We start from the raw sequence: 26,879 nt of genomic DNA on the forward strand, positions 1-26,879 counted from the left end.
GATTTTCTTTGGATTTCAAGAATAATCCTCCTAAAGCTAAGGAAGATAAACACTGCAGAGTATGTATGGTCATAGCTGAAAAAACAGAGTTAAGTGCTGTGCTTGGTAATTAAACTTAGAAAGGAAATTGCCTTCAAGTTAGAAAGGAAAATTCAATTTTGTCTTGTAAGGATTTCACACATATTTCAAATAACATTTAATGCATCTCAGACACTAGATGCATTAACAGACATGGCAAATATTAACATGGCTCCAGCATGCCTCCATTTTAAGGTCCCCTTGGAAAACCTCTCTTCTATTTCCTCACATCTCTATTTTTAAACAATTACCAGTCTATGATTGCAGCTGTTAAAGATGGTTAATTTATTTCATGCATGTGTCCTGTAGGTACGAGTTTGTTAGTGTGTTACACATAGACATAACTGTGTGAACTTTCTTGTACATTATGAAACAGCACAGATTTTTTTAATAATTATTTATAAGAAACTGTATAAGAAAATGTATACTTTTCTTAGATGAGAAGAGTCATTTACCTCTGACTTGCAAGCAGATGCAGCAGTTTACACACCGAACAATTTCATTCTGATTCGATGAAAATACTTCAGAAATGGCTGCGATTTGAATGGGCTTTTCAATTCTCTAGTAATTCTTGATGAAAACACAATGAGGAATGACACCTTCCCAACATATGTGGGTTTTCTGAGTGTGTTCTACATTGTGCCGGCCCATGCTGGTGACAAAGAATTTATTTTCTTCTGATGCTGCCTCACGCCTGGCACAGCAACAGGAGAGAGCCGATTTTGTGTTGTCTTGTGCAGTTATTAGTCAACTGCTGAAGGCAAAGCTTTTATTTTTGGTTGATAAAGAGAAGTAGCATGAGGAGTTTAGGTTCCAATTGATCTTTGTGGGCTGGTAAAAACCTGTATGAAATCATTACGTGGTACAAGTGGGTCACTATTTGGAGTCGGGCCAGGATTTCATTTGAGCATCTTCTGGAAGTTTGGGCCAAGTTTTTAAGGAGGAACACTCCCTGAAGCCCACCTGCATGGCAGCTTTGCTTTACCTTTTCAGAGCACAAGGATTTGCATGTCCATCACCCTAATCAACTTAAAACTTCAGTTCAGTTTATCTTTGTCTCCATCATCAGTGACACCCAATGCCTGGGGACTCTGCTACCCTGCACTGTCTTCTGGCTGGGAGTAGCCAGTTGCACTGGTCACTTTTTCTTCTCTGTACCTTTAAATTAATGAGGAATTGAATTATTTATGACTTTCTGCCCACGTAATGTGAGGGTTTCATAACAGTATGATTTCAGAGTTCATTTTTGGGTGCTGCTTGAGGTGAAACACAGCCAGGTTTCTGAGAAAACCTGAAATGTAAGTAAACATCTGTGCTGTGGTGCTCAAAATGGCCAAAGTGCAGCTGACCTGCAAAACAGAAGATGTTTTGGGCAACAGAGTAACGCTGGCTGCCAGAGTAATTCTCGTGATTACCTTCTCTCCAGATTCTGCCTCTGAACTGAGGAAAGGAAAATCTCAGATACTCAGTTGGGTGTTGAATAGTACATAAACTGCCAGTTGTTTGTATATAATGAATTTTCATCATTTTCTCAGTTCAGATTGCTCACAATAGCTGAATGCTTTTGCTCCTGTGCCCAAATGGAGTGGCTTAAAAAAACAATCTATGCAGAAATGTCTTGATTTAAAAAAAGGTTTAGGTCTAAAAGTATTTCTGGTGAATAAATTAATGATGAATACCATACATAAAATTATGAACACTGAAGCATTTCAGTTAAATACATACTTTGAGGCTTGCTGATTAAATGGATAAACCTTTAAATATTTTTAATGTAACTGAGTGATAAGGTCTATTTTCATATTTCTAGAGATAATTGCAATGACAATTTGTAGTGCATTGGTTAAATGCTGAACTTTGAGGCAAGAGCAACAATATGGAAGCTTGCAGTAATTACAGAATTTTAAGTTTGCATTTAACAATCATTTCAATATTTGAATCTGAGGATTTTTTTCTTTCATTGTGTCCATAAAACCCAAACTCACAAGTCTTCAGCTAGAACAAGCTAAAAGAAATTGAAAGGTTAATCCATTTCATTAATTCTATTTTAAGAATGCTAATTTGCAATCAATATTTATGGTTTGGTTTTTTGTTTTTTTTAATTTCTACAGAAAGGTGACAGAGTCAAGTATTTAAATTTATTCTAAGCTGCTTTTGGTATCACATTTTGGATCTATTTGTGTGCTATCGTAATTATAGTGACCCAGAACAGTTGATCATTTCGGTTGAATTCTTTTTTTCTTTTTTTTCTATTTACAGGGTGCTCTGGCCCACTGGGGATAGAAGGAGGGATTGTGTCAAACCAACAAATCACTGCATCGTCGACTCACCGAGCTCTTTTTGGACTCCAGAAGTGGTACCCATACTATGCACGGCTTAATAAGAAGGGTCTTGTGAATGCCTGGACTGCTGCAGAAAATGACAGATGGCCATGGATTCAGGTAACAGATGGAGCTGAGAAGGAAAAAAATATTCTTAATTCAATTGCCAGTGCCACTTAAGAAACTGATGAAGACAAGTGGTTAACAAACAGCTAGATTCTTATTTACTGTCAGACATAGCCAAGGCTAAAAGGGATTGTTTAGTTGCAAAACAGTGATAATCTTGACTTTACAAATGCATAGGCCTTTTTTTTATTTAAAAAAAACTGTATGCATATGTTCCATTGTGGTTCTAAACCGTGGAAGCAGATTTATACAGCCTCCTTTCAAGGAAGCTGCTTTCCACATATGTTGCATTTGGTGGTCAGGTCCTTAGAAGCATTTCACAGCATTATCTCTTGGTGGAGATATCTTGACGCATGCTAAAGGTGCTGGAAATGTGGTTTTGGCAGTGCCAGAGCATGCTGGAAGAGCTGGTCCTCTTTGCTGACCTGCTCTGGGCACACAGATTTAAGTATTACTGGAAATAACAAGAACTGTTTTAATTAAGGTTGAAACAGCTGTTAGTTCAGACACATCCATGGGGCTGAAAATACACATTTTCTCATCCCGCTCAAGGATGTTATTGCTAGAATGATTCAAATGGCTGTGCCCTCACAGTGAACTGGATTTCTCTGTGCCCAAAAAATTACTTCAGTTAAAGCAGTGAGTATGAAGTCCTGTAGCAGTGTTTTAATGAGGGTAATTATCTAGTCGTTGCTTTGGCTCGTTGTTTGGATGGCGTTTTCATGATATATGAATTGGGAAAAGGTTTGGCAGCTTTAGCTGTTGGTTAATAAAAGGTTACTGAGTTAGATACTTATGGGAAAACTCTGCTCTGATCAGCATGGTCAACATGTGAAGAGGATGCATCCCTTCCAGTGAACCCACTGCAGGATTTACAAAACACAGTGTTTGAACATTTTATCTGCCAGCACTAAGTTGAACTGTCCATGATGCCCTCAGCTGTCTCAGACACACACTTCTTGAGGCTACCTTGGTGTACATGGCACGAATATTTGTTCATATTCAATGTCTTTGCCCTGACTACCATTTTTCATTTTTTCTGAGAGGCTCCTAAATATCTGGGGGGGAAAGCATACAGAATTACCTGCTCATTTTTCTTGTAAGGAGAGCAGACAAAAAGCACTGTTTGATGAAGTTTTCTGAAACTGGTGCAGTGGGAGCACTGGATTTTGTCAGCTCTGAAAAATGAAAACTGGTGTTACTGCTTGTTATTTATTGCAGAGTGAAAACACAAAGGCCCTTCAATGTGTCGTAAGTCAGTTTTCCTCCATAAAGATCAGAGGGGTTAGGAAATCTGTTAAATTTATACATTGAAAAGAACTGGAAAGGATCACGCAGGGCGACCTGAGAAGAATTTTTTCCATGGGAGTAGAAAGCTAATGTAACTTTAATGGATAATGAAAATGTCAGCTTTTGGGCTGTATTTGAGTGCGGGCTTTATTAAATGAGCTGGAGAAAGATTTCAAAATCATTTAGCACTGCCCCTTAGACATGTCTTTTTGAGGAGGTGAACTGGATGGGAATATCTAATGGTCTAATGCTTCCACATTTGTGCTTGACACCATGGGGGCAGCTGCCAGTTCCTTGGACTTTACTCCCTGGGAAGTCTTCCCTCTGCTCTTACCTGCAAGGAACATTGGGCCAGTGGAGAAAATGTGTCTAAAATCTCAGCCCATGGTATCAGGTCTGAAGAATTTGCTCTCTTTTTTTTTTGAGTTTTGGAGGTTATTCCAGTCCTGCACAGGTTATTCAGCAATTTTGACAACCATGAGGTGTCAAAAAAGAAGCTTACATCATACAATTAATGTGTTTTAAGCATTCCCTTCTTTTTCTTCTCATTTATCTTGCCAAATAAACTTTAGTCTATCATTTTCATAAAACTTGCCAAATGCTTTCATTTAATCCTCTTTTTTTTCCATTCAGGGCAAAATTAATAATATTCTTTTTAATTTCAGAAATCCTTGAGAGGATTTCTTTCTTTCCTTTTCTTTTTCTTTAAAACATCTGGAACCAGAAAATCTGAAACTTTTTAGGAAGATTATTGTTGCAGGAAAAAAGTACTTTTAGGTGTTCTGCAGAAACAGTTTTTAGACCTGGCAAGGTGGACACATCCACAGACTCATATTTTATGCATAGTACTTCTTTACATCAGAGAACTGCCTTGTTCTTCAAGCATGAAATAAGGTTTAAGAAAAAAACACTGTCTGACCCTTGTGTGGGTGAACAGTTTCTGGTGAGAGGAAAAGCAGAAATCCCATGTCTTATTTTTGCAGAGGTCCTGTAATGCCCAAGGAGATGCTTCATAAATGTTTGTGGAGGGGTACAGAAAGTCAGATTTGGGCTAAATTTCTGGCTACCTTTGGTTTCATGGGAGAAAAGATATCAAGCCCTCTACTTGGGTTTTTAGTCTGTTCTGTCACCAGCTTCTTCCCAGACCCTACTGGGAGCAGCCTGCACACATGGAACCTTTTCCATGCTGCTCTGAGTGACAAAACACCTGGTCCAGAAGAAGGCACTAAAAAACAGTATGAGTGTTTGGCAGAGAGTAAGTGGAAAGTTACAAAGCCAGAAAATCCATTTTTAGGACATGCAAATTAACATTTCTCACAGTGAACCTGAAGTAATCGCCTGTTGCCCTCTTGTAGCTTCTAATGCTAGATAAAGTCTAAAGAAGTAGTGTATAATGGGCAAAGTTCCTCAAAGTATGATTATGTAGAGGCCTGTATCTATTTTTACCTTGTTCCATCATTATCAATTTTCTTTGTCATTTAATTTCTTTACTTACATGCAGCCTGGCAAATAAAAGGTTTAAGTGTTCTGCTTATAAGTCATTTGTAATGAGTACAGAAGTTGTTTTTTTTTTCTCTAATCTTTCAGGTGTCTGATACACATGAACTAATTAGTATGCAGTTTCATTTTCCTGCATTCTCCAAATGATCTGAAAATTGAAATTGTCATTTTAATCTTACAGTCTCAGCATGTAATTAGTAATGGCACAACAATGCTTGTAATTGGCTTGTGATTTAAAGGGTCACTGACCATGTTTTTGGAAGCAAATTAAAGCCTAAGTAAGTCATATCTGCTTTTTAAAGTTCTCCTGACCTCTGTTTCTCCTCGTAGTTTGGCTGTGATAAAATAGCATCTGTGTGCTGCATACCACTTTATTACTGATATTAACTTTTATTGTTGGCAAATACAATGTCAAAAAAAAATCACATGTGTCTATTTTTCATTAACTGGCCCTGAAGTATAACCAAAATGCTCACACTGACCGTTTCAGTAATGAGTCTTTTTTGTCAACTCTTTCCTTTTTTTAAACAGCAGTTTCTTCTTTCCCTTGTCTTTTTACATTTATGGTTTTAAAATACGTTGGTTTGTTTTATTCTGATTTTACTTCATCTCAGTTCATTCCTTGCATTTGTATTTTTCTATTCCTGTATTACTTATTCTTTTTAAGGCAGTATGAATCAGAATAGATATGGCCAAGGGCAAGATTATTGTTTCTTTTATCCCTCTACTATATCCAAAATCATAATGACAGCTAATCTCTAATACAAACTGCCAGCAAGGGTTTGAATGTTACTCCTCTCTAGTGAATCCCTATCTAGGAATCCATGCCTGTGCACTTACTCTTCTCCACTCCCAGTTTCATCACTCCCAGGTCGGTCTCCCACTTTTAACCATCTTCATATTACTTAATTAATTTTTCCCCCTATTCACAAATTCTAAATGTTTTGTGGTCTTTTGGACATGGAAATTGTTTTTACAAGGTGTTAACCCACAGCTACCAAGAGCAGATTTGAGCATAGCTTGCTCCTGGAGAATTTTGAGAAAATGCACTAATTATTGAGCATCATGCCACTATGTAGGAGATGTGTTTGAATACCTGACCTGTTGCTGGACACTACTGTGTATAAATGTAAAGTATTAAATAGAATAATAAAACCCCTATTTTGTTATCCCTCACTAAAATGGCACAAATTGTCTCTCCAGAGACATCAGTAGAGTTACCAATTGTTTGTGTTTTTTAATAAAATAATCAAATATTTATTTTATTATAGTGAGTAGCTGGAGGATTGAAGGATTAATCTACAAAGCAGGTAGAAACTGCTCCGTTTGGTAGCAGAATTAAAAAGTGGGAAGTAAAGTTGGTTCAGGCTGATTATTCAGCTTTTTTCCTCTAGTTTTTATTACATGCAAGATGATTCCAAATATTTAATTTGGGGTTTCTTCTTCTTCAAAGACTTCATCTCTTTCCATCTATATTTCTGTGGGAAATGGATTTGTAGAGAATTCTACAAATAGAAAGCTATGACGTACTTCTTATGGTTTTCTTTTTGGAATCAATTTTTGACAGTCAAGCTGTCATTTCAAAAGAAAAAAAGCTACAAGTCTTATTTAGAATATATGGAAAGAGAACTATAATTCTATAATTTTTCTAATTTATTCCCCAAATGTTTTTTTCTGAAATTATGTGCTAAAGTTCAGATGAAACACAATAATGAGAAAAACAACAGTTTGATGGAAAATATGCTCAACTTCTGATTGGCAATTCATATCTATTAGTACTCTAGTCCAAAGTAAAATACATTTGGTTTCTTTATTATTTCAGTGTGTCTGTTGTAAATAATACTTTTTACTTTTTTAATTTAGCTTTTTAAATAACTTTGCACAGCTTTAAGAAAATATCTTCACTATGTTTCTTGAAACTATGAGTAAACACTTTTGCTGCAGAGACTGTTAATAAAAAAGATGACCTGTGATGGAAAGGGACCTACCCCATCAGATTCAGGGCAAAATATTTCCCTGACCTCTCTCTTATTTAGAATCAATTTATTTAGTCTTTTGGGTTTTTTTGGTTTTTGGTGGGGGGTTTTTTTGTGTGTTTTTTTTGTTGTTGTTGTTGTTGTTTTTTTTTTTCTTGAAAAGCACAGAAACTTCTTTAAAAAAAGAAAAAAGTCTAAATATATTGCAATATTATTGCTGTTAGGTAGAATTTATATTTTGATTGAGGCTCATTTTGGTTTTTACACAAGTATCTCCACACCACTTTTGGTTTCAATCCTGCCTCTGGCACTCAGCCTCACCTTTTTAGGACTTTCAGTGCCATGGCATAATTAGATCTGTGACTGTGAATCACACAAACCTAATCATAACCACTATGACACACACAAAAATCATCTGTATAAAAAACCTTAAGTTCCATCATTCTTATCCCCAAGCAGAAAACCATAAAACATTATGGGGGTTTTTTTCTTCAAAAAAAAAAAAAAGGCAAGGGGAAAAAAAAGTTAACAGCTTCCTCATCAAGAGCTTCCAAAGAGCAAGTACACACCAGGTGATAGCTATTTGCTAATGAAATGATAAAACCCAAAATACACAGAGGCCTTGCAGAACATTCACTCAAACATCTGTTGGTGAGAGCTCCAAGCAAACTGCCATCTGTCAAACCATTCATTTTGTCAAAGTTCATTTTCTCATTCATGAGCACTGGTGTATGGGCTTCCAAAAATACCTGTCACTGCAGCTTTAATGTTTTATATCACTTAATGTAGCTCTCATCTCAGTGTCAGGTGAACTTTATGAAGTGCAGTCTCAGAGTCATCCTGCAAGGTGATGTGCAGCACATAAGATGATCTAACCTGCTAAGTTAAATGCTAAAAAGTTGTTAAAGTTCTGCACTTTCTTTTTATCAATACTTCAAAATTTGACTCAATATCATAGAAGGATTTCCTTGTAGGATATTGATGAGAGGCAATAAGTACCTGAAAGCCCTTGGCTGTGGAGAACAGAAACTAATAAGAAAAGTGCAGTTGAATTAAAACAGTGCTACGCAGGACCTTTGATCTGCAGGAATTAGAAGAGGTTGTCTGCTAGCCAAAATCTGCCATAAATTCATTGACTTCAGTGAACTCAATACCAGTATCTGCTCTCTGCAGACCTCTCTTAGTATCTATATGTTTAGCTTACAGGCCAGAGATCTAATTTATGCACTCAGAGCAGAAAACAAAGAGACTGGGAGCCTATTTCTTAGTGTAATCATCCACAGACTCCCTGGTGCCCCATATCTTGGTATCCATTTCATAACACACCTCCTGCTTTCATCCCACACACAGGCACATTCAAACAACTTTGGGCTGAGGTTCTGGGTGCACAAAAGCAGTCAGTTCAGAGTCAGCATTCCCATGGCAACTGAAGCTTGGTGCTATTATGAACACCATCCATAACATGCTCTGTCAGCTCCTGTGCCAGCTTTCCTTAATTACTTAGCTAAATGCAGCTGAAGGACAGAAGCAACAGGACCTTTAAACACTTTATTCCCTGCATCTGCAACACCATCCATTTGAACTTTTTTAAATTTTTTTCCCATTTGGCACTCTAATATTAAAAGCAATCAAACCCTAGGAAGTGGTGACACCGAAAGGAACAAATGTGTATCCACGTGGTTTCTTGAATCAGGAAGAAGCAAGTAAAAGGTGCCCCAGCAGCTGTGTGGTGCTCCATAATGGAATGATGTGTGGGTATCATAGTCACCTTGTGGGGAGGACAGCATCCAAATCTGTGAGATGATGCCATACTGATGTGTGATAATCAAATGAGTAATTTTTACCGTCTAGCCACTCGCTTAAAAACTGGCAAAGCAAATGACCCTCACTCACAGTTACTGTCCTGCTATACTTGACTTCTGGAAAAGTGTTGTTTCAAAATATTTCAATAAAGCTAAGGTTCAAGGAACAAAGTTCAAGGAAAAGTAGGATTACATACCAGGATATTAAGATTTTTTTTTTTTTTTTTGGTGTGGTACGCAGGCATGTATAGGTACACAGTCCCAGGATGGGTCAGCTTGGAAGGGAGTACAGTGAGTCACCTGGTCCCATGTCCTGCTCCAGCAGCACCATACCAGTCCACACAGGATTATGTCCAGAGGGTTCTGGAATATCTCCAAGGAGGAGACTCAACAGCTTCTCTGGTCTCTGTTCAGGGCTGGGCACTGCCCAGGCCAGAAGTTGCGCCTCCTGTGCCGAGGGAATTGCTGGGCTCAGGCCCTTCCCGTGGCTCTGGTGTGATTGCTGGGCCTGGAGCAGAGCCTGCCCCTGCTGTGCCCCTCCCTGCAGACAGGGACACCCAGGAACACCCAGGGACACCCAGGGACACTCAGGGATATCACACAGGGCTGATGCCCCTCTCAGCTGGGAATCCTCTCCAGGCTGAACAGCCCCAGCTCCCTCAGCCTTTCTGGAGAGGGAGATGCTCCAGGCTCTGAATCACCTTTGTCCCCTTCCACTGGACCTGCTCCAGGAGCCCCATGTCCCTTCTGTCCTGAGGAGGACACTGAGCAGAGGGGCAGGATCCCCTCCCTGACATGCTGGCAATGCTCTTCCCTATGTCCCCCCAAGTCCCATTGACCTTCCTTGCCCCCAGAACACTCTGCTGGTCAGGGTCTGCTCATTGCCTGCCAGAAATTCCAGGTCCTTCCTCATAGAGCTGCTCCAGCAGGTCACCTCCAGCCTGTGCTGGTGCCTGGAGTTGTTCCTGCCCAGGTGCAGGACCTGCATTTCATATTAAGTTTCAGACATTTCTTCCCAGCTTATCTCTCCAACCTGACAAGGTCCCTTTGAAGGACCTCACAGCCCCTCAGGGGTTTTGGCCTCTAATCTGAGCCATGTGAGGTCAGTGAACTGCTGAGGACCGATCACTGACCAGTTACCAGTGACTGAATTTCATCCAATCATTGATGAATAAGTTAAACAATTCTTTGCCCCAGTATTGTACCTTGGGGGATACCACCAGTGTCACATCTCCAACTAGACCCTGTGACACTGATTACAACCCCCTGGACCTGCTGCTCACTCATTTCTCAATTCAAGTTCATCTCTCCTCAGTTTCCATGGCCCCAGAACAGTCCAGGCTGTTGGAAGCACAGAAAGTCACCAGCACCATGAGAACTACCACACACAACAAGGGATGGAGTCAACTCAGCCTCCTTGACCTCCCCTGGAAAAGGTGGCATGTGTTTGTCATCTCAAAGACCTTCCAATTTAAGCCACACACAAATTCTGTGAACTGAAAAATAGGAGCATATTTTACTCTAGCTCTCTTAGAACCTTCTTCTTCTGTGAGTGGTTAAGATAAAAAAAACATTGTTCAAGCCTTGACTGTCTCAATGAGACTTTTCAAAGATTGCCTATCACAAAACCAAGCAATGTTTAATTTTTTTAACCTAATTTTTGCCTTCAAACTTTTGTAGAAAGAAAAATATTTTGAGGAAAAACATACAGATAAATATGTATGGAAAATTTCACTGAAGGGTAACTTTTAATATTATTTTAAGCTTTTCTATTATTTATTTTTGAGGCCTAATTTCAAAAGATAATAAAAACTATTTCATGAGTGTGATTGTCCGGATTCAACAAATAGCCAAATTCTTAGGGTTCAGAAGATATTAATAATTTGAGCCAACCTTCTCTGTTCTGTAAGAGCATCTGTGGGCTAAGAAATCCTTTGAGTGGTGCAGTCTTTTCCTCAATCACATCAATCATCTGCCCCCTGTGTGCTTCACTAGCTCTTTCCTCCTCTTGTGTCCACCCCAAACCTTGTCCTCTCTCCCCACATGAGTGTCTCAACAACTAACGTGTTATCCTCAAAGATTGATTAGGATTACCTTGACCATGCAGAAATGGGATAAAGATAAATATTTTAGTATAAGTTGTGCACCATTTGATGGCACTATTATGACTAAATAAGTTTATTTTGGTGGAGAGACTAACTTAGCTTTAGTTTCTCACTCTGTTAAAATAAGCTGGGTGTGCAATGGGTCTAACAGTAGGGATCTCACAGGGCCAGGGAAGTCTGACCTGCTATGAGTTCTCAGATTTCACATAGTTAACACTCCTTTAATTAATACATTGGATATCTTTTCAAACCTTAAGATTCCATAATTCCATGACTTCTTGGCCTGGGAACATGCATAGGACCTAGACAAAGCCCACTGAAGCCAGAATGGGAATTTTTCCCTGTTGTCCTTTTCGGGCTCTAGAGAAGAGAGAAGATCATAATTTTCTTTGGAGTTTTTACCAGAGTGGATCTGCCAAAGTGCCATAAAAACAGATGGAAAGTTTGCAAGAAAGAGTACCTGTCAATATCTGAAGTTATTTCACAACCAGAAATTTCCCTGAGTGCATTTTCATGGTGATTTTAATATTGCACCTTTTTGAATTCCCTTCTTTTCCCTAAGGAAGATGGTTTTCATGTAGGATGAAAAGAAAAGTATGTGTTTTTGACCTGAGTCTGACATCACATCTTCTAGATCTATGAGCTGTTGATCAAAGCTATTTTACGAGGGGAAATACATATAGATATTTTTCACTGGCATTTTTATTTACATATTCTTAGGCCGATTCTTCAGGATGTCTTCTAGACATTGTGGGGAAGTACTTTCTGAGACCCATTAACATTCCAAAGGCAGGAAGAGTTTTCACAAGTGCAAAGCATATGAAGAAACTAATAATAGCAATAAATGACCTTGTTGTTTTGTAGGTAACATTCAGTTTCAGATAGTTAATGTTCATTTGATCAATACTTTGCAAATAAGATGATATTTTGCAGGGCTACAAACCTCTGAACAATGTGAGACTGATTATGGGTCCCTTCTTGAGATGACAGTCTAAACATGCCAGTGTTTGAATAATTCATATAATCCTGTTAATGGCATTCATAACAACTACTTTTGGGACTAAAATAATGACTTAATAATAAGAAGGAACAGACTAAGCAAGTTTTCAGTCTGTCTAATTATGTAAACTCTCTGAGGCATAAATTGAAAGTTCTCAACAAAAACCAAATGAAGTAGGTGCTTTTTGATAATTCTCATAACATATGTTCCTCCACATTAGCATTACATGGGCCGAACAATCCTTGTATTTATGTTTTCCATACAAGTAGAGTCTAACCTGTATTCTGATCTCTTCACAGAGAGGTAAATTAAATTAGTGGTCCAATTTGCATCTCTGATTCTGCATGCCTAATTTAAAGCAGGTACATGAATAAGTCTCATTGAGAATGGCAAAGGTGATGAGCTGTTTTTAGATGGCTGGCCGAGGCTGAGGTGCAGGTGAGTACAGGGAAGTCCTAAGAGGTCTCTTTTCTTACCCTGAGGTGTGACAGACTGGAAACAGCAGGAGGGTTAGGTTGCAGAGGATTTAATAGCAAAGTTATGGGGGTGCTTTGCTGTACCTGAATCCATGTAAGTGAAATAAAATGGGCTGGAATCAGAAACAACCTGAATGTTTAATTGGTTTATCCTCAAGGTGAAATCCCACAATCACACTGGGAATTATTATTTTCAAAGCAACCTGAAACAAACGTTTGTTCTCCTAGCCTATTACAAGAAAACAATTTACACTATCATGTGAATATTTTACAATAAAACATGTTTTTCTCCATGGAGGAGACCCCTTTCCAGCATGTCAGCAACAGCTGCTGTGCTGCCGTAGATAAATCACTGCATATCCTCACTGTGTGCTGCTTAAAACGCACATCACTGCCACTGTGCTGACTGCATTAATGCCCTGAACTAAATCCGGGGAGCTCTGCTGACAGTGCTGATTAGGAGAGTATCAAAAAGCCACAGACAGGCAAGACAGATGAGCACCTTGTGTGCAGGTGCCAGTGAGGCTTTGTAGCAGGGAAGTTAATAGTGACTGACCTACTGTGCCCTTCCTGCTCCTCATCACCAGCCCAGCTCGGCAGCTGGTGTGGCACCAGGGTGAAACAGCAGTTTTTCGTGTTCAGACTGGAGAAAACAATCTTGGCGGATGAAAAGGAAGCACGGGAGGAAGCTTTCAGACTCCCTGTCTTTCCCAGTATTAAGGGAGTTGTGTCAGGTTGTTCACTTCCCGGGTTTATTAAAAAACATTTCCACTGGCAAGTGTCCCTATTTTTCATCAGAAAATATTTCTCTGGGTGCTTCGTATCTAGCTTTGTCAGAATTATGACTTAAAAAAAAATAAAAGAGAAGAGACAAAAAAAAATTAAATTTCAATCCTTGAAAACCTGATGAGATCAGCAGGGAAGGGTTGCTGTAATAAATCTTTTAATGCCAGTATAACCTTGATCTCTTATTCAACCCCATTTTTATATGAATAATGGTGAGTAGCAGTAAAGATATATTTACTTTGTGCTAGAAAAGATGAAGAATTATTTATGACAATACTATTCCATCTCAAAACTGAAACAGGTAAACACCTTTATTCTCCATAAAATGCATTTATGAATCTAAAACTACATTTAAGATGTAAAAGACCCAAGGTTTCATGCAGGCTTTAATTTGAGCATTTCTGGAAAGCTTACTCTGGAGGAACACTTCAGACAAGGCTGTTCTGCAGGAAGTGTTAGTGGCGTTATTGTTAACAGTGAGATAACAAATGAGGAGAATATGGTTATGGATTCTGTCCAGAACCATCATGTAAGGATCCTCCTAAAGTCACTCTGTCTTCTCATTCCTTTTCTCCTCTCCTGCCTGAAATGATGTAGATAAGACAGATGCAGTTAGTTTTTTCATCTTTCTTGCCCAGTTTATAGCTCTTGCAAACTGAATATGCTAACATTTGATCATAAACTGTAAGAGGAACACGTTCCACTGGAGCTGTCCCAGTCCATGTTGTTCTGTTACATTCACACATTACAATTCTGAATTTATTCTTCCTTCTTCTTATGGTTCTAAAATTTGTAAACCATGCTGAGAAGTTACTGATGGCCTTTGTTTTGTGGTGCCCTTTGAACTTGTTTACAAAAAGCAAGCTCCTACTTTAACTCATGGCCAGCAGTGGAGCTGCACACACACCATGCAGACTTGCAGAACTGTTTCTGAATTGCCTCTGAAAATGGTGCACAGTACAATCACCAGGAACTCATAAAATTACCTTGTTCATATTACCACTTTCTCTTGGGGAAAAAGTCTTCCTCGTTTATTTCCTTTCCAATATAGACTTTTTTGAAGTGCCTATAAAATCTAGATTGGGTATATCTTCATAGGTGTAGACAACAATTTAGCATCCCCAAACAGACTTGAGTGAGTCACTGGAGTCAAAAGCATTAGTGAAAATTGTTTAATAGCTAATCACTCCTAGGGGATCAGTGCTGAGAGCAGTGAATACAGCACCTGGTTACCTTTTCCCCTCCTGTGGAGAAAGGCCACAACTGTAACCTGCTGTGATCATCAGAGTGGTCTGTGTAATCACGGAACTGGGAGGACTTTGGTGGTTGAAGCAAATAAGATTAGAAGGAATTTCAGAGACTTCTTAAACTAAAGAAGTTGATTTTATTCCCCAGCTCTTGGGCATACACAGTTCAAGAAGGTATCTGCCTCAAGTGATTGTGTTTGATTTGTCTTGGCTGCATGGATGAATTCAATATGCAATTGTGTACCAAACAGAGGACCTGAGGTGGTGTTTCTTGTCACAGTCCCTGAACTCACATAAACTGGTCCCACTCCATGCCTATGCTCTCCTTGTGCATTCCTTAACACCAGCACAGTGACTTTGCACTATTCACCCAGTGTGTGGCATAATCCAGTTCTTGTAAAGTCAGATTTAAATACATTGGTATCTGACTACTGGCTTCATTTTACACAGTTTTACCTGAGCAACTCAGTGTTCATCATTCATTCCAGTCCCAGAAATCCCCCTCATTGACATGCAAAGGCCATCAGAGCAGATTCCATAGCCTGCAGGTATCAAACAGAACCTTATCCAAGTTTCATAAAGATCTTCTTGCCATAAGTTTTTCGGGCACTGGCTGTTCTTGGATTGCAGCCAAATCCCTGGCGTATCGTGGGTGAGTCAAGTCCCTTGGCAGTCACTGGATGCAGTGAGCTGGTGCTGAACAAAGGCCTTTGAGCAGGGGTCGAGTGTCAAGTCTGAATCCATTGCTCTTAAAATAAATTTAAATGGTAAATGTTTAAATGATAAAAGTGATCCATCTTTCTTTCTTTCTTTCTTTCTTTCTTTCTTTCTTTCTTTCTTTCTTTCTTTCTTTCTTTCTTTCTCTCTCTCTCTCTTTCTTTCTCTCTCTCTCTCTCTCTCTCTCTCTTTCTTTCTCTCTTTCTCTCTGAAAGTAGATTTCTCAAATATCTACACCTGTATCTTCTTCTTCCAAGGCCTTCACTATGCCTTGTTACTTAAATTACTGAGGTAAATCTCTCAAAACACTATTGATCTCCTTTCATCCTTGATTTTTTCCAGTTCATCTAGGTAATGATAAGGGATCCTTAATAAGTGACTCTATTACCTTTTAAAAAAAAGATAAGTTATTCTTTCACTCCTACCCTGGTGACTTTCAGCTCTTTGTTTTAAAACATCATCACCCATGTAATTAAAATGCATCATTTTCTGCCCTGGATCTGAATCCACAAAGCAGAGCTTCCTGAGCTGTTTTTCCCTCACAATTGTCACAGAAAAACAGGTTTGAAAAAGCTTCTAGCACTAAAGGATGTAGTTCACACTTCTTCACCGTTTCACACTGAAGTATATTAAATAACAAAGATTTCAGCACCTCCTTCATTACAGCCATTGCTAAACTTGTAGTATTTTCACTTTTTGCTGAGGTTGAACTTGAAAAATTTAGAACACCTAAAAGAACCCAAAGATACAAAGGGAAAATTAATTCCTGGTGCATCCATATTCACTGAAAAGCATGACATTAGCCCAGAGGGGATTTCTATATAAGCAAGCTATGGGAATTTGAAAGCATTTTCTCCCACTTCACTGGGATTTTTCTGCAAACCTTGACAGGATATGTAGACCATGGAAAACAAGGCAACCTGGTTTTATTTCTTGTGTTTTATCAAGTTAAGTATTGCTTAAAAATAAAACTTAGTTTGTGACTCAAAGAATGGATACTGATCAAGAAATCCTCTGAAGGGAGAGATTCTGTAAATGGGGCTAGGCATGCAATGGTTAAAGCCAAGGTTTCATTAAAAATGATTCTGTGAGAGGAAAGAGGGAAATAAAATTCCCATAAATTCCCATCCAAAAACTCCTCCCAAAGATTATTATCTGGAAAAAGAAAAATTGGTAATTAAGCTGAAAAAATATGTTATCTGCATCACTGGATCAGACAAAATTTGTTCGGTATTGTGTTAGACCTTCCTTTTCTCATGCAGTGAAATGTGAAGATGCTACCAGCCAACAAATAATCATTGTCTGGTTTCTGTTTCCCTGTGCTTTTTAATTTGGTTTTGCAGATGGTATTCACTTAATTATTAACAATTTTGTAAATACATGGAAAATTGGTTTACTTGCCTGTTAATTAATATTCTGAAATTCCACATAGAGAATGAACTACTCATTAGAGACTTACATAAATCTTTAACTGGATACCATTCCATGTTAGCTACATTTTTAATGTAGTTATGGGACTAACAGTAGTCTCTGGAGCTGTCCTTTTACAAATATAACATATTTATTTTATTTTGTTTTCCCCTCTGGGGAACCAAGAATTGGGGAAAAGAAGTTTTCCAAGGTTGAAAGAAGTCATGAATCTCTTCTAATTTATACCTGCCTGAATTCCTGTTGTGAGTCCATTCTCCTCACTGGAATTGCAAATATTCCTGAGCTTTCCTGGTATATGTGGGAAAGATCCTGTAAAAAATCTGGTGCTCCTATAGGAGGCTTCTCCTCTCTCAATAGGTCTAAACTTCAAAAACATATATTGTTAATCCAAAAGTATGCGAGTGTTTAATAATTTCTTATAGGGAGAACCATAGTAAAACTACACCAAAAGCCAACTATTCCAGAAAAGCAGCAGAGAAATAACTAGACTCAAAAAAAAAAAAAAAAAAAAAAAAAAAAAAAATCCCAGAAGAAACACAAAATTCTGTAGTTTGGACAAAGAGACTAGAGGTTTCCTATTGTGCACACAGAGAGATCTTGAAACACCAAAGTGATCATCTTACATCTTTCACAGAGGTTAGATTTTATTTCCAAGGGGGAGAAAGTCTTCAGGCCACAATGTAAAGAATAAAGTAATTAAGGTATTTGGACAGCAGATCTGCTTCTGAATCCTCCCATACCTGTGCTGGGACTGCTGCTCCAAACAGTGGGGACTGCACTGGGTCAGCTCCAGCCACTTGGGAGCAAAGATAAAACTCATCCTGAGGAGACAAGTGCTAATGTACTGTAATGTTTTATTTACCCTGTCCCAGTTGTTTGCTCTCTAGTATTGCCACTCATCTCTTTGTGCTGCACATCTGCTTGCACCTTCACACACCTCTCATGGTGTGATAGCTCTTTGCTGGGCTTCTTTTGGTACAAAAGTCACATATTTCAGCTGAGTGAGTGGGAGTGCAGCTGCCACAGACTGAGTTGAGATTGACTTCATCCCAGGGACAAGTCTGGCACTGTTCGGTCTGAATATCGCATATGCGACAACTCATATCTGAGTTGTTAGAGTTCCTATGCCACAGGTGATTAAAGGAGGCAGAATTAAGGCTACTGGAGGAATGTTGAATTTCTTTACTCTGAACAAATCTTGATTTTGTACTTAATGATGTTTTGTTCAGCTCAGACAAGCACAAGGGGAATGTTCATATCCACTGATTGATATTTTGCTATTGACTGCTTTAGGATTAGCATTTCAGCCTTGATCTCTAGGTATATGAATTTTCAGTGAGAGTCAAGAAAAAGCCTAATTTCTTTGCTGTCAGAACTTCCATGTGGTTTTAGTTTCACGTTAAAGTTTTACTTGATGCTAACTTACGACCTTTTTATGGTATTGCAAATTGGCTTCTAACAGAACAGAAGATACAGGTTTTGGTAAATTATCACTGTGTTTCATTTCACTTTCAGGTAGAAAATATGTAGGAGTAACCCTGTATACCAAAATTAAGCAATATCCCAGTAATACTTCATATATCTGTAATATATGTATATATGGATGCACGCATACAGGAAATAACTATAGTCCAAGCTTTTGGTACAATTTTTTCATTAATTTCCTTTATACATTTGCACATGAAATTCATAAAATATCAAAAAAAATAATGCAAGTATAAAAGCAGTCATTTAAATGACTGTGTTTATTCCTCTCATTTAAAAAAAAAAAAAAAAAAGGGAATTAAAGAAATCAAGGATTGTGCCCCCCAGATTAACAGTGTGCTGTTATTTCAGATAAACCTGCAGAAGAAGATGCGAGTCACCGGAGTTATAACCCAAGGTGCCAAGAGGATTGGAAGTCCAGAATATGTGAAATCTTATAAAATTGCTTACAGTAATGACGGGAAGTCATGGACAATGTACAAAGTAAAAGGCACAAAGGAAGACATGGTAAGATTAAGTGATCTGTATCTGAATGCATCTCATGGTTTAGCTGCCTTCAGAACTATGAGATGTCTCTGGTATTTAAGCCTAATTGCCTGGCAGTATGATATAGGTTTCACTGTGATCATTTTTCTCTGGGAAAAAGAATTCAACAAATTTGCATTTTATCTCTGCTAAGAATTTCTTATACTTTAACTAATGGTTGCATAAACACTACTTCCCCAAGCTAGAATAATCCTGTTTATTACACTTAACTAATTTTCATATCAATTAGTTTACCAGTAATTACTCATTTCTCTGTTTCAATTTAGTTTAATTGCATTGCCAGATTAATGTTAACCCTTGGAAACACAGAGACCATTCATCAATGCTAATCTCTGTGCTGCACAAACAGTATCTTTCAGAGGGGTGTGTGTGTTTACAGTTTATAGTTACCACTTATTTTTGATGGAGGTCTGCACACAGAGCAGAAAAAAACCCTTTACTGTGTAAGTTTGCAAGGAATTCAGGAACTGCATAGCATTAGATGTAGTTTCTCTATTCGGAAATTAAAATGCTGTGAGAGGAGGTTCATGATGAGGAGGGGAAACACATCACAGGGATATGTGGTTAGAGTGAGAGGTGAATGGAATATTGCTGATGGGTTTAATTCATCCCCCCTGTGATCGATGGGAGGGTTACAGTGCACTTCAGTGTGAGCTTGTTCAGGTTCTTGAACCAGGGGGGAAAAAATAAATGTCAATCAGTGCAAATAATTGCAGGCTAAATTGACCTGGGACTGTTCTGTAGATTAATCAAGAAAAGAAGGCATAATTTAGTTGCATTAGGAGCTGCAGTTTCTGTGAGTGAGAAACACAGAAACAAAGACAGAGACATTCAATCAGTACAGGTGGCAAACCCATCACCATGTGATACCAAGGCACGACATTCTGCTGAGAAAACTTGTGTAGGGCACTGGAAGCACTAAAACAGGTGCAATTTGGGGGAAACCTTGCACAAACAAAACAACATAGGTGCTTTTGAGACACGAGAACTCACTGGGACTCTGGGCATCTTCCTGACAGCTTTCTCTGTGGAAACGCTTCTTCCCTGCAGGTGTTCCGCGGGAACGTGGACAACAACACCCCATACGCCAACTCCTTCACACCGCCCATCAAGGCTCAGTACATCCGGCTGTACCCCCAGGTGTGCAGGAGGCACTGCACCCTCAGGATGGAGCTGCTGGGCTGCGAGCTCACAGGTGGGACTTCCACAGCCCCCAACCCTCCCCTCCAACTCAGCCACTCCCAACCATGCGCATTTTGTCCCCCCCCCCCGTGAGATGCACTTGGCCAGCCTGAGTTTATCCTGCCACTTTGATCCTTTTTATCTGAGTTACAAAATCTGCAACACTTGGCCCAGTGAAGTGACAATGGTCACTTGTGGTGGGAAGGGAATAGAAGGCTGTGTGGTATTAACCAAGTAAAACTTCATAATTTTTTTTCTGTGTGGGTTAGTCTCCAGCTGGTCACTACAAAAGCTCATTTAGCAATTTTAACATGTATGGATGGCTATGTAATGTACTTGTAATGTACCACCCTGAGCAGACTATAAGGCAGGGAGCCTGAAAAAAGGTCTGAAAATGGTTCCTGAGCTCTAGAGCTGGCTGTGCACTGTTGTGGACCCATGGGAGCAGCAGCAATTGTCACATGTGATTTGGGTAATTCCTCCTGGCTGTGGCGTGACACCACCCCTGTGCTGTGTGACATCCCCAGACACTTGAGCCTGCTTCCCCTAACATCACGGACCAGTCCAATAAGATACAATTTGGTTGGCTGCTTTAATCAAGATTTCAGCTAGGATTTGTTTTCTGGGTTTAGCAGAAGCAGGGGTAACATCTTGTAGCAAAAAGTAAATGAACAAGTGGACCCAATAAAAACCTTCTTCAGGTTCATATTAAAGCTCTGAAATGTAAAGCCTGACCTCTAGCCACCTCCTGCAAGAACTGTGTTCCCTTAAAAATTCAGAAAACCATGTAAATTATTTATTTATTTACTTACTTACTTACTTTTAAAGATAAAACTTTTCTGACAGGAGCACTCCGCAGATTCATTTAGGAGTGATTTTTATGTGGCTGCCTGCTTACTCTACAAACAATAGTCATCCAGTTCACGAGTGATACATCAAAACAGCTGCTGTTAAACAATTCTCAGTCAAAACCAGATTCAGAAATGAAAAGTTAATGCATTAATCTTGGTATAGCCCTTTTCCAATATAGATAGATTTAAGAGTAAATAGAAAATCCTGTCCAGCTGCTTTGTTCTATTTTTTTTTTTTTTTTTTAATATCTTCCACTTCTGGAACCACAATTTAGAGTAAGTCCTTTCCAGAATGACTAGGAATTGTTTTGCTCAAAGAACTGTGAAAGCTAGTGAAGTGAATTAATTCCAGTGGTCTCCTAACTGTGTCAAGGTCATCATTTCTTAAAACTGTGGACAGCTGAGGCTCAGCAGAATAATTTCAACCTTACTGAAAGAAAGGTGTAATTATGCAGACTAATTCACTCTTAATTCCGGGTGGTCTTCCTTGGGTGGAAAAGCCCTTTGAGGTGTCTGCCTTCCCTAACATGCCCTGGTGAGAGAGAAGAGCATGAGTGATGAACAGAGCAAGACTTGCAGCATTGGATCATCATAAAAGCTAACTCCTTCTTAGGACAAACTTCAGCAAAATGTTCAATGCAATCTTCTTTAGTCTCATAAATAGCTTTGCTTACCAGGACCCACAGTCAGATCTAACTGAAAACCAGATCAATGCTAGTGGAGCCATCAGTAAATTAGGCATTAATTTTCATGGCCCTGTGTTCCTGCCGTACTCGTGTTTTGCACATCTCTGTGTCCTGCCCGCCCTTCCCTTCATGGAGTATTGATGTGAGGGCAGAAGCATATCTCAGCTACTGCTTATTAGAATGCCTTTATTCATTAAGCTGTTATTAATAGCAGCATCGAGCTGTTGTTTTCAACAGCAGATCAGTGTTCACACAACAGTGTCACTTACTCGTGGAACTCACTTTTTCATTAAGCATCTGCCTTCCTGCAGGCAGCCCCTGCAATATGCTGCTCTCAGTCATGTTTGTTGATTTCTGTGCACAAATTCAGCCAGGTCTTGGTGTTTGGGGTTTCTCAGTTCCTGCCGAGGGATGTTGGCCCCCAGAACCTGAACATCCCTGTGAGACTCACTCAGAGAAAGCTCTGGAGTGTGTAATTTTCTTCTCCTTTGGGCATGTTGTTCCCTGGTAATTTATCTTTATCCTAACAGTCCCTGTAGGCCCCATTCATACAAAACTGACACACTGGGGAACTTTATCACACCTGCAGTTAAAGATACGTTCCTTTTTCCTCATTTGTCCTCAAAACTGTGCAAGCTGTAAAAGAATTTTTTGTTATTTATAGGCCAAGTTGGATGGGGATTTAAAGCGTCAGGGTTAAGTGAAAAGTGTCCCTGCTCATGGCAAAGGGGTTGGAACTAGATTTGCAACTAGATGATCTTTAAGGTCCCTCTCAACCAAACCATTCTATGATTCATAAATAAAAAGAAAGTTTTTTAAATCTCTCAATTTTTAGAAATGCCATATGAATCCAAACAAAATCATTTTTGCCCTCAAATAATTGACAAACATTGCTTTTGCCAACACTACATGAATCTTTGTCCAAGACAAGATTCATGCAGACTGTTTCATGCAGGTCCATTTGTGGGTTTGCCTTTGCTACGCTGGGTATTGAGTATTTCCTTTGAGGAATTGAGTTTTCTCGAAAGAAAAGGTAGATGAGGGGCATGCTATAGGATGCAGCTGAAGAGTATAAGATTCTGCTCTCTGAAGAGTCAACAGAGAAGAACCTTTGTGTTGACCCTTCCAATTTTCAGGTGCTAATCCCCACTTTTTCTCATTATTTCCCTACTCCTCCTTCATCAGCCTAGACCAAATAAGACCTGCGAACTTATACCTAGTTAGATTTAACATACAGAGGTATCAGGGATGATTTGTCATAGATGGAGGTATCCAAAACATCTCAAACATCCTAGCCTAAGATGCTCCATTAGGTGTAGCCATGTGTGTGCATCAGCTATCTCTGACTTTAACTGATTTTTAAGAAAGAGAATGGAAATTGGATGCTTTCACAGGGACACCGAAAAGCAAACTTAAATGTACAGTGCAGTGAAAAGATGTTTCAGGGAGACATAAGCACTGTTACAAACACACAGGTGTGGGGGATGACACAAAGTTCTGTGCTGGTTTGATGATCCTATCCTTTGTGCTGTAGGTTATGGCTCAGTCATCCAAACAGCCACTATCTCCTGTGGCAGGGGCTGGGAAGCTGCTGCTCTCTGTGACACAGCACCAAGACATCGCTGACACCTGTGTGCATCGTGTTTGCCTCTTCAGATTCTCTTTGCTCTTCTCACTTTCTTCCATTACCTTTAACAACTGTCTTCCCACCTCCTTTGGGACCAAGGAGAAGGCAGGAGAGTGTAAAATCCCATTAATTTATGCACGCATGCACAGGCACACAGGCAGGCACAGCTGTTGTTTCATAAATCAATAATAATACCCAGAAAAGATAGAACTGGTTTTGATGGATTGGGCCAGCACTGAATCACAGCTTTGACAACCCATGGTTTTTTGTCAGGAGTCTCCTTCAGATTCCTTGGATGAAACATTCTTTCTGATAATCCTTGTGATTCTGGAGTGATACTTCAGAATTTAATCATAAGCAAAGTCCTTCTCCAAAGCAGCAGATTAGTCTCTCTTATTTCTACTATCAATTGCTCCCTCCCACTCCCAGGAAAATTGTTTAGTTGTGGTTTTTAATGAGTTCATTCTACAGACAAGACTGTGCCATTTCCATTTGTGCACTGAGAATCAGTTAGGAAAGACTGGGTTTTTTCAAAAGTTAACTCTGTTTTCTCTTGTTTTTTCATTGATTTTTTGTTTGTTTGTTTGTTTTTTATTTTTATTTAACATGGAGCATGTCAGTATTCAAATTTTAAATACAGGAGATACTGCATTAAAGATCATGTTATTAGTATTACAGCTGCACATAGATAGGTTTTTAACTGCTGGGACAGGAAGGAAATGAAAAAAACAGCTTCTTTTTTTATGTTCCCCTCTCCACCTTTTCCATCCTTCATTTTACCTCAACTGTCAAGCTTCACTCCACCCCCCTACCCATACATTCACCTCTCCTGTCCTCTTAGCAGCCTTCCCTCTCTCAGCCATTTGCCCTTCTTTTTGTGGTTTGGTTTGGTTTGGTTTGGTTTGTTTTTTTGTTTTGGTTTTTGGTTTTTGGTTTTTTGGGTTTTGGTTTTTTGTTTGTTTTTTTGGGTTTTTTTTGTTTAAATCTTAAAACTTTGCAGCTCATCTGCTGACTTGGGTTTCCAGTCCTGTTGCTTCACTGCTGCCTCAGCTTGTTTCTTCCCTCTTCTTCAACCAAATGTACCTTCCACATACCAGCACGAAACAGCAAGGCAGAGGAAGATAGAGACACTTATCAGTTTTTAATTTTATCTTTTTTTCATGCAGAACAGAGAAGGGAGAAGCCCAAGATCTATCTTTTCTACAGTCAAAACAACTCAATGGTGTGGGATGTCCACAAACAAATAAGCCATTTATAATCAATTTCTCCTAAGAGATATCCTCCTACTGTTCTCCCTCCTTCACAATTGTTTTTCTGTGGTCTCCCCTTCTTTCAGTGGGATTTGGGCTTTCTGGATTTTTATCTAGATGTCAAGTAATTCAAAAGTGTAAAAGAATTCAGTGGTTTTTAACATTTTACTTCAGCAGTGGTTATAAGAAAAAATAATGTTTCTTCAGTAAGAAAACACATGGTTGAAGGGAGGTGGCATAAAAGCATGAGGATAATCAAACAGAACAGGGGAAACAATATTTTCCTGCAAGACAGGAAAATAAAAATAAGATAAGCACAGAAAAAAGTCATCTTTTCATTTTGTTTTACTTCGTAAATTTATGCCAGGATAAAATACTTTGAACTCTCTATCTTGATTTTGACTCACCCAAGCAATTGTTGAAACAAAGTGCCTTGAGTTGACTATTTTTCATTTATTTGTTTTTGAGTTCATTCAATAATAGTCTTGATTACATCTTTTTCTTCAGGTATTTCAGGTTTTCTCTGCCATAACAGAAAACCTAAACCCCTGACAGAGATAAGCAGGTAATGCCACTGATCTTGCCCTGCTGTTCCAGGTTGCTCTGAGCCCCTGGGGATGAAATCAGGACACATCCAGGACTTCCAGATCACTGCCTCCAGCGTTTTCCGTACCCTCAACATGGACATGTTTGCCTGGGAGCCCAGGAAAGCCCGTCTGGACAAGCAAGGAAAAGTTAATGCCTGGACTTCTGGTCACAATGACCAATCACAGTGGTTGCAGGTAAATTTTAAGGTGGATTTTTCCAGATATTTGTCTTCTTTGTGTTTCAGGCATGGGAGATGGTTCTCTGGTTTAGTTTTATATTCAAATTCTTCTGTTTCTGAGTGTAACCAACCCAACTCTGGCACAAGCTCTGAAAGCCCAACACATCTTCATGTTTTTGTTATCACAGCTGGAGAAAAATCTACTCAGGGATGCCTCCACTATCCCCAATTTTCCTTTGCTAATGAACAAAAATGGTAGTTGAAGAACTGTTTCACTGAATTTCCCTCATTTGTTGAGAGAGATGAGTTTATTTTCCTCCCTTCTGCTCTTCCAAGGCTCCCTGGAAAAGCATATTTACTTTCAGCTCTGTGCACCTTAGCAAATCCCACATGTAGAAATTATCTTTGTCTAATTGAGGCTGCCCAAAATTACCTTCTGACAGGACTCTGGAGCCAGCAAGACTGATCCAGCACCTGAATTCATTATAAACCTGTGCACAGGGGTTGTTTTCAGCCCAGGAATGACTTATATAACTCACTAATGTGAGGGATTTCAATAAATCACCAGTGTGGAAACTTGTTTGACCAGTCACTGACACATTTACATTTTTAGAACTGTTAAAAATAGCAGTGTTTTCAGTCAGCTGCCACTTTGCAGTGCAGTGCTCAGTGGGAAGCCTCAATAGCACCAGATGTGGCTACTAACCCCCTGCAATCTCTTCACATATAAATTGTGACATATTAGACTTTTTGCCCATAGTTGCTAAGCAAGTTAGGAATATAATTACTGGGGGTTTTTTCTCCTAAGTTTACACACTTTCCATAAAAGAAAGGAGAAATTGCCCTATCTATTTAACTTTGGAATAGCTGGACATCCTGGAATCTGCTGAAATATTTTTAGAGCAGCATGTTGGAAGAGCAGTTAGAAACTTCTGGAGAAGATGAACATTTCATTGCTGTGTTTTATGGTGGAGAAGCAGATGAAAATGTTTCTCCACAGGAAAGAGAGGTAGTTGCATCATATTTTAGCCCCATCAGTCAAACCAAGGGTTTGCAGAGGCTCCACAAAAATTTTCTGTTGTGTGTGCCTGCACCTGTGGATGGCAGTGTATTTTTAATTAACTACAAATGGCATAGTTAAACCTTACATTTTCAAAATTTTCATGCTGTTGTGAGTCTTTCTATATTTGAATTTACCTGAACCTGCAAATTTAATTGCACGGTCTCGGCAAGTCCTTGAACTATAATGAATAATTTATAATTTCTGGTCAAAAAGAAAGTTGTGAAGAAATACTCATCTTTTAGTTAGTTTGTCATATGGCTATATATTGAGTTCAACAATTTCATGGGAGTATGAATAATCTACCTTTTCCTGAAAATCATTATACATAATGGTCCTTCAAAAATGGATCCTAATATTTCATGTTTGGGAAAAAAGAAAAAAAACACCAAAACTAAAACCCAAAAGGCATTAAGTCCACCTTTTTTTTCAGAGCTTAAGGTGGTCATTAGACTCTGCTACAGGCTGGTTATTCTGAATTCAAGCAATGACTTGAGACAATCTCATATGCTTCAAGTGTAGGTAATGATTCTGTAACAGAGACATGTCTGTCATTTGAATTAATCTGTTCATT

At 39.0% G+C, this 26,879-nt stretch overlaps 1 protein-coding gene across 1 annotated transcript in view; it reads left to right on the plus strand.

The window, feature by feature from the left end:
* The window catches only part of EDIL3 (EGF like repeats and discoidin domains 3), an 86,339-nt gene that overhangs the window by 15,289 nt on the left and 44,171 nt on the right, over positions 1–26,879 (plus strand). Inside the window, exons 3-6 of the mRNA XM_066182524.1 lie at positions 2,335–2,516; positions 18,689–18,844; positions 19,934–20,078; positions 25,077–25,261. Coding sequence (XP_066038621.1) covers positions 2,335–2,516; positions 18,689–18,844; positions 19,934–20,078; positions 25,077–25,261 — 668 coding nt within the window. The remainder of the gene's footprint in view (positions 1–2,334; positions 2,517–18,688; positions 18,845–19,933; positions 20,079–25,076; positions 25,262–26,879) is intronic.

This window comes from Chamaea fasciata, unplaced genomic scaffold (assembly GCF_029207755.1).
Source record: "Chamaea fasciata isolate MVZ Bird 193981 ecotype frontalis unplaced genomic scaffold, bChaFas1.0.hap1 SCAF_4, whole genome shotgun sequence".
Classification (NCBI taxonomy): domain Eukaryota; kingdom Metazoa; phylum Chordata; class Aves; order Passeriformes; family Sylviidae; genus Chamaea; species Chamaea fasciata.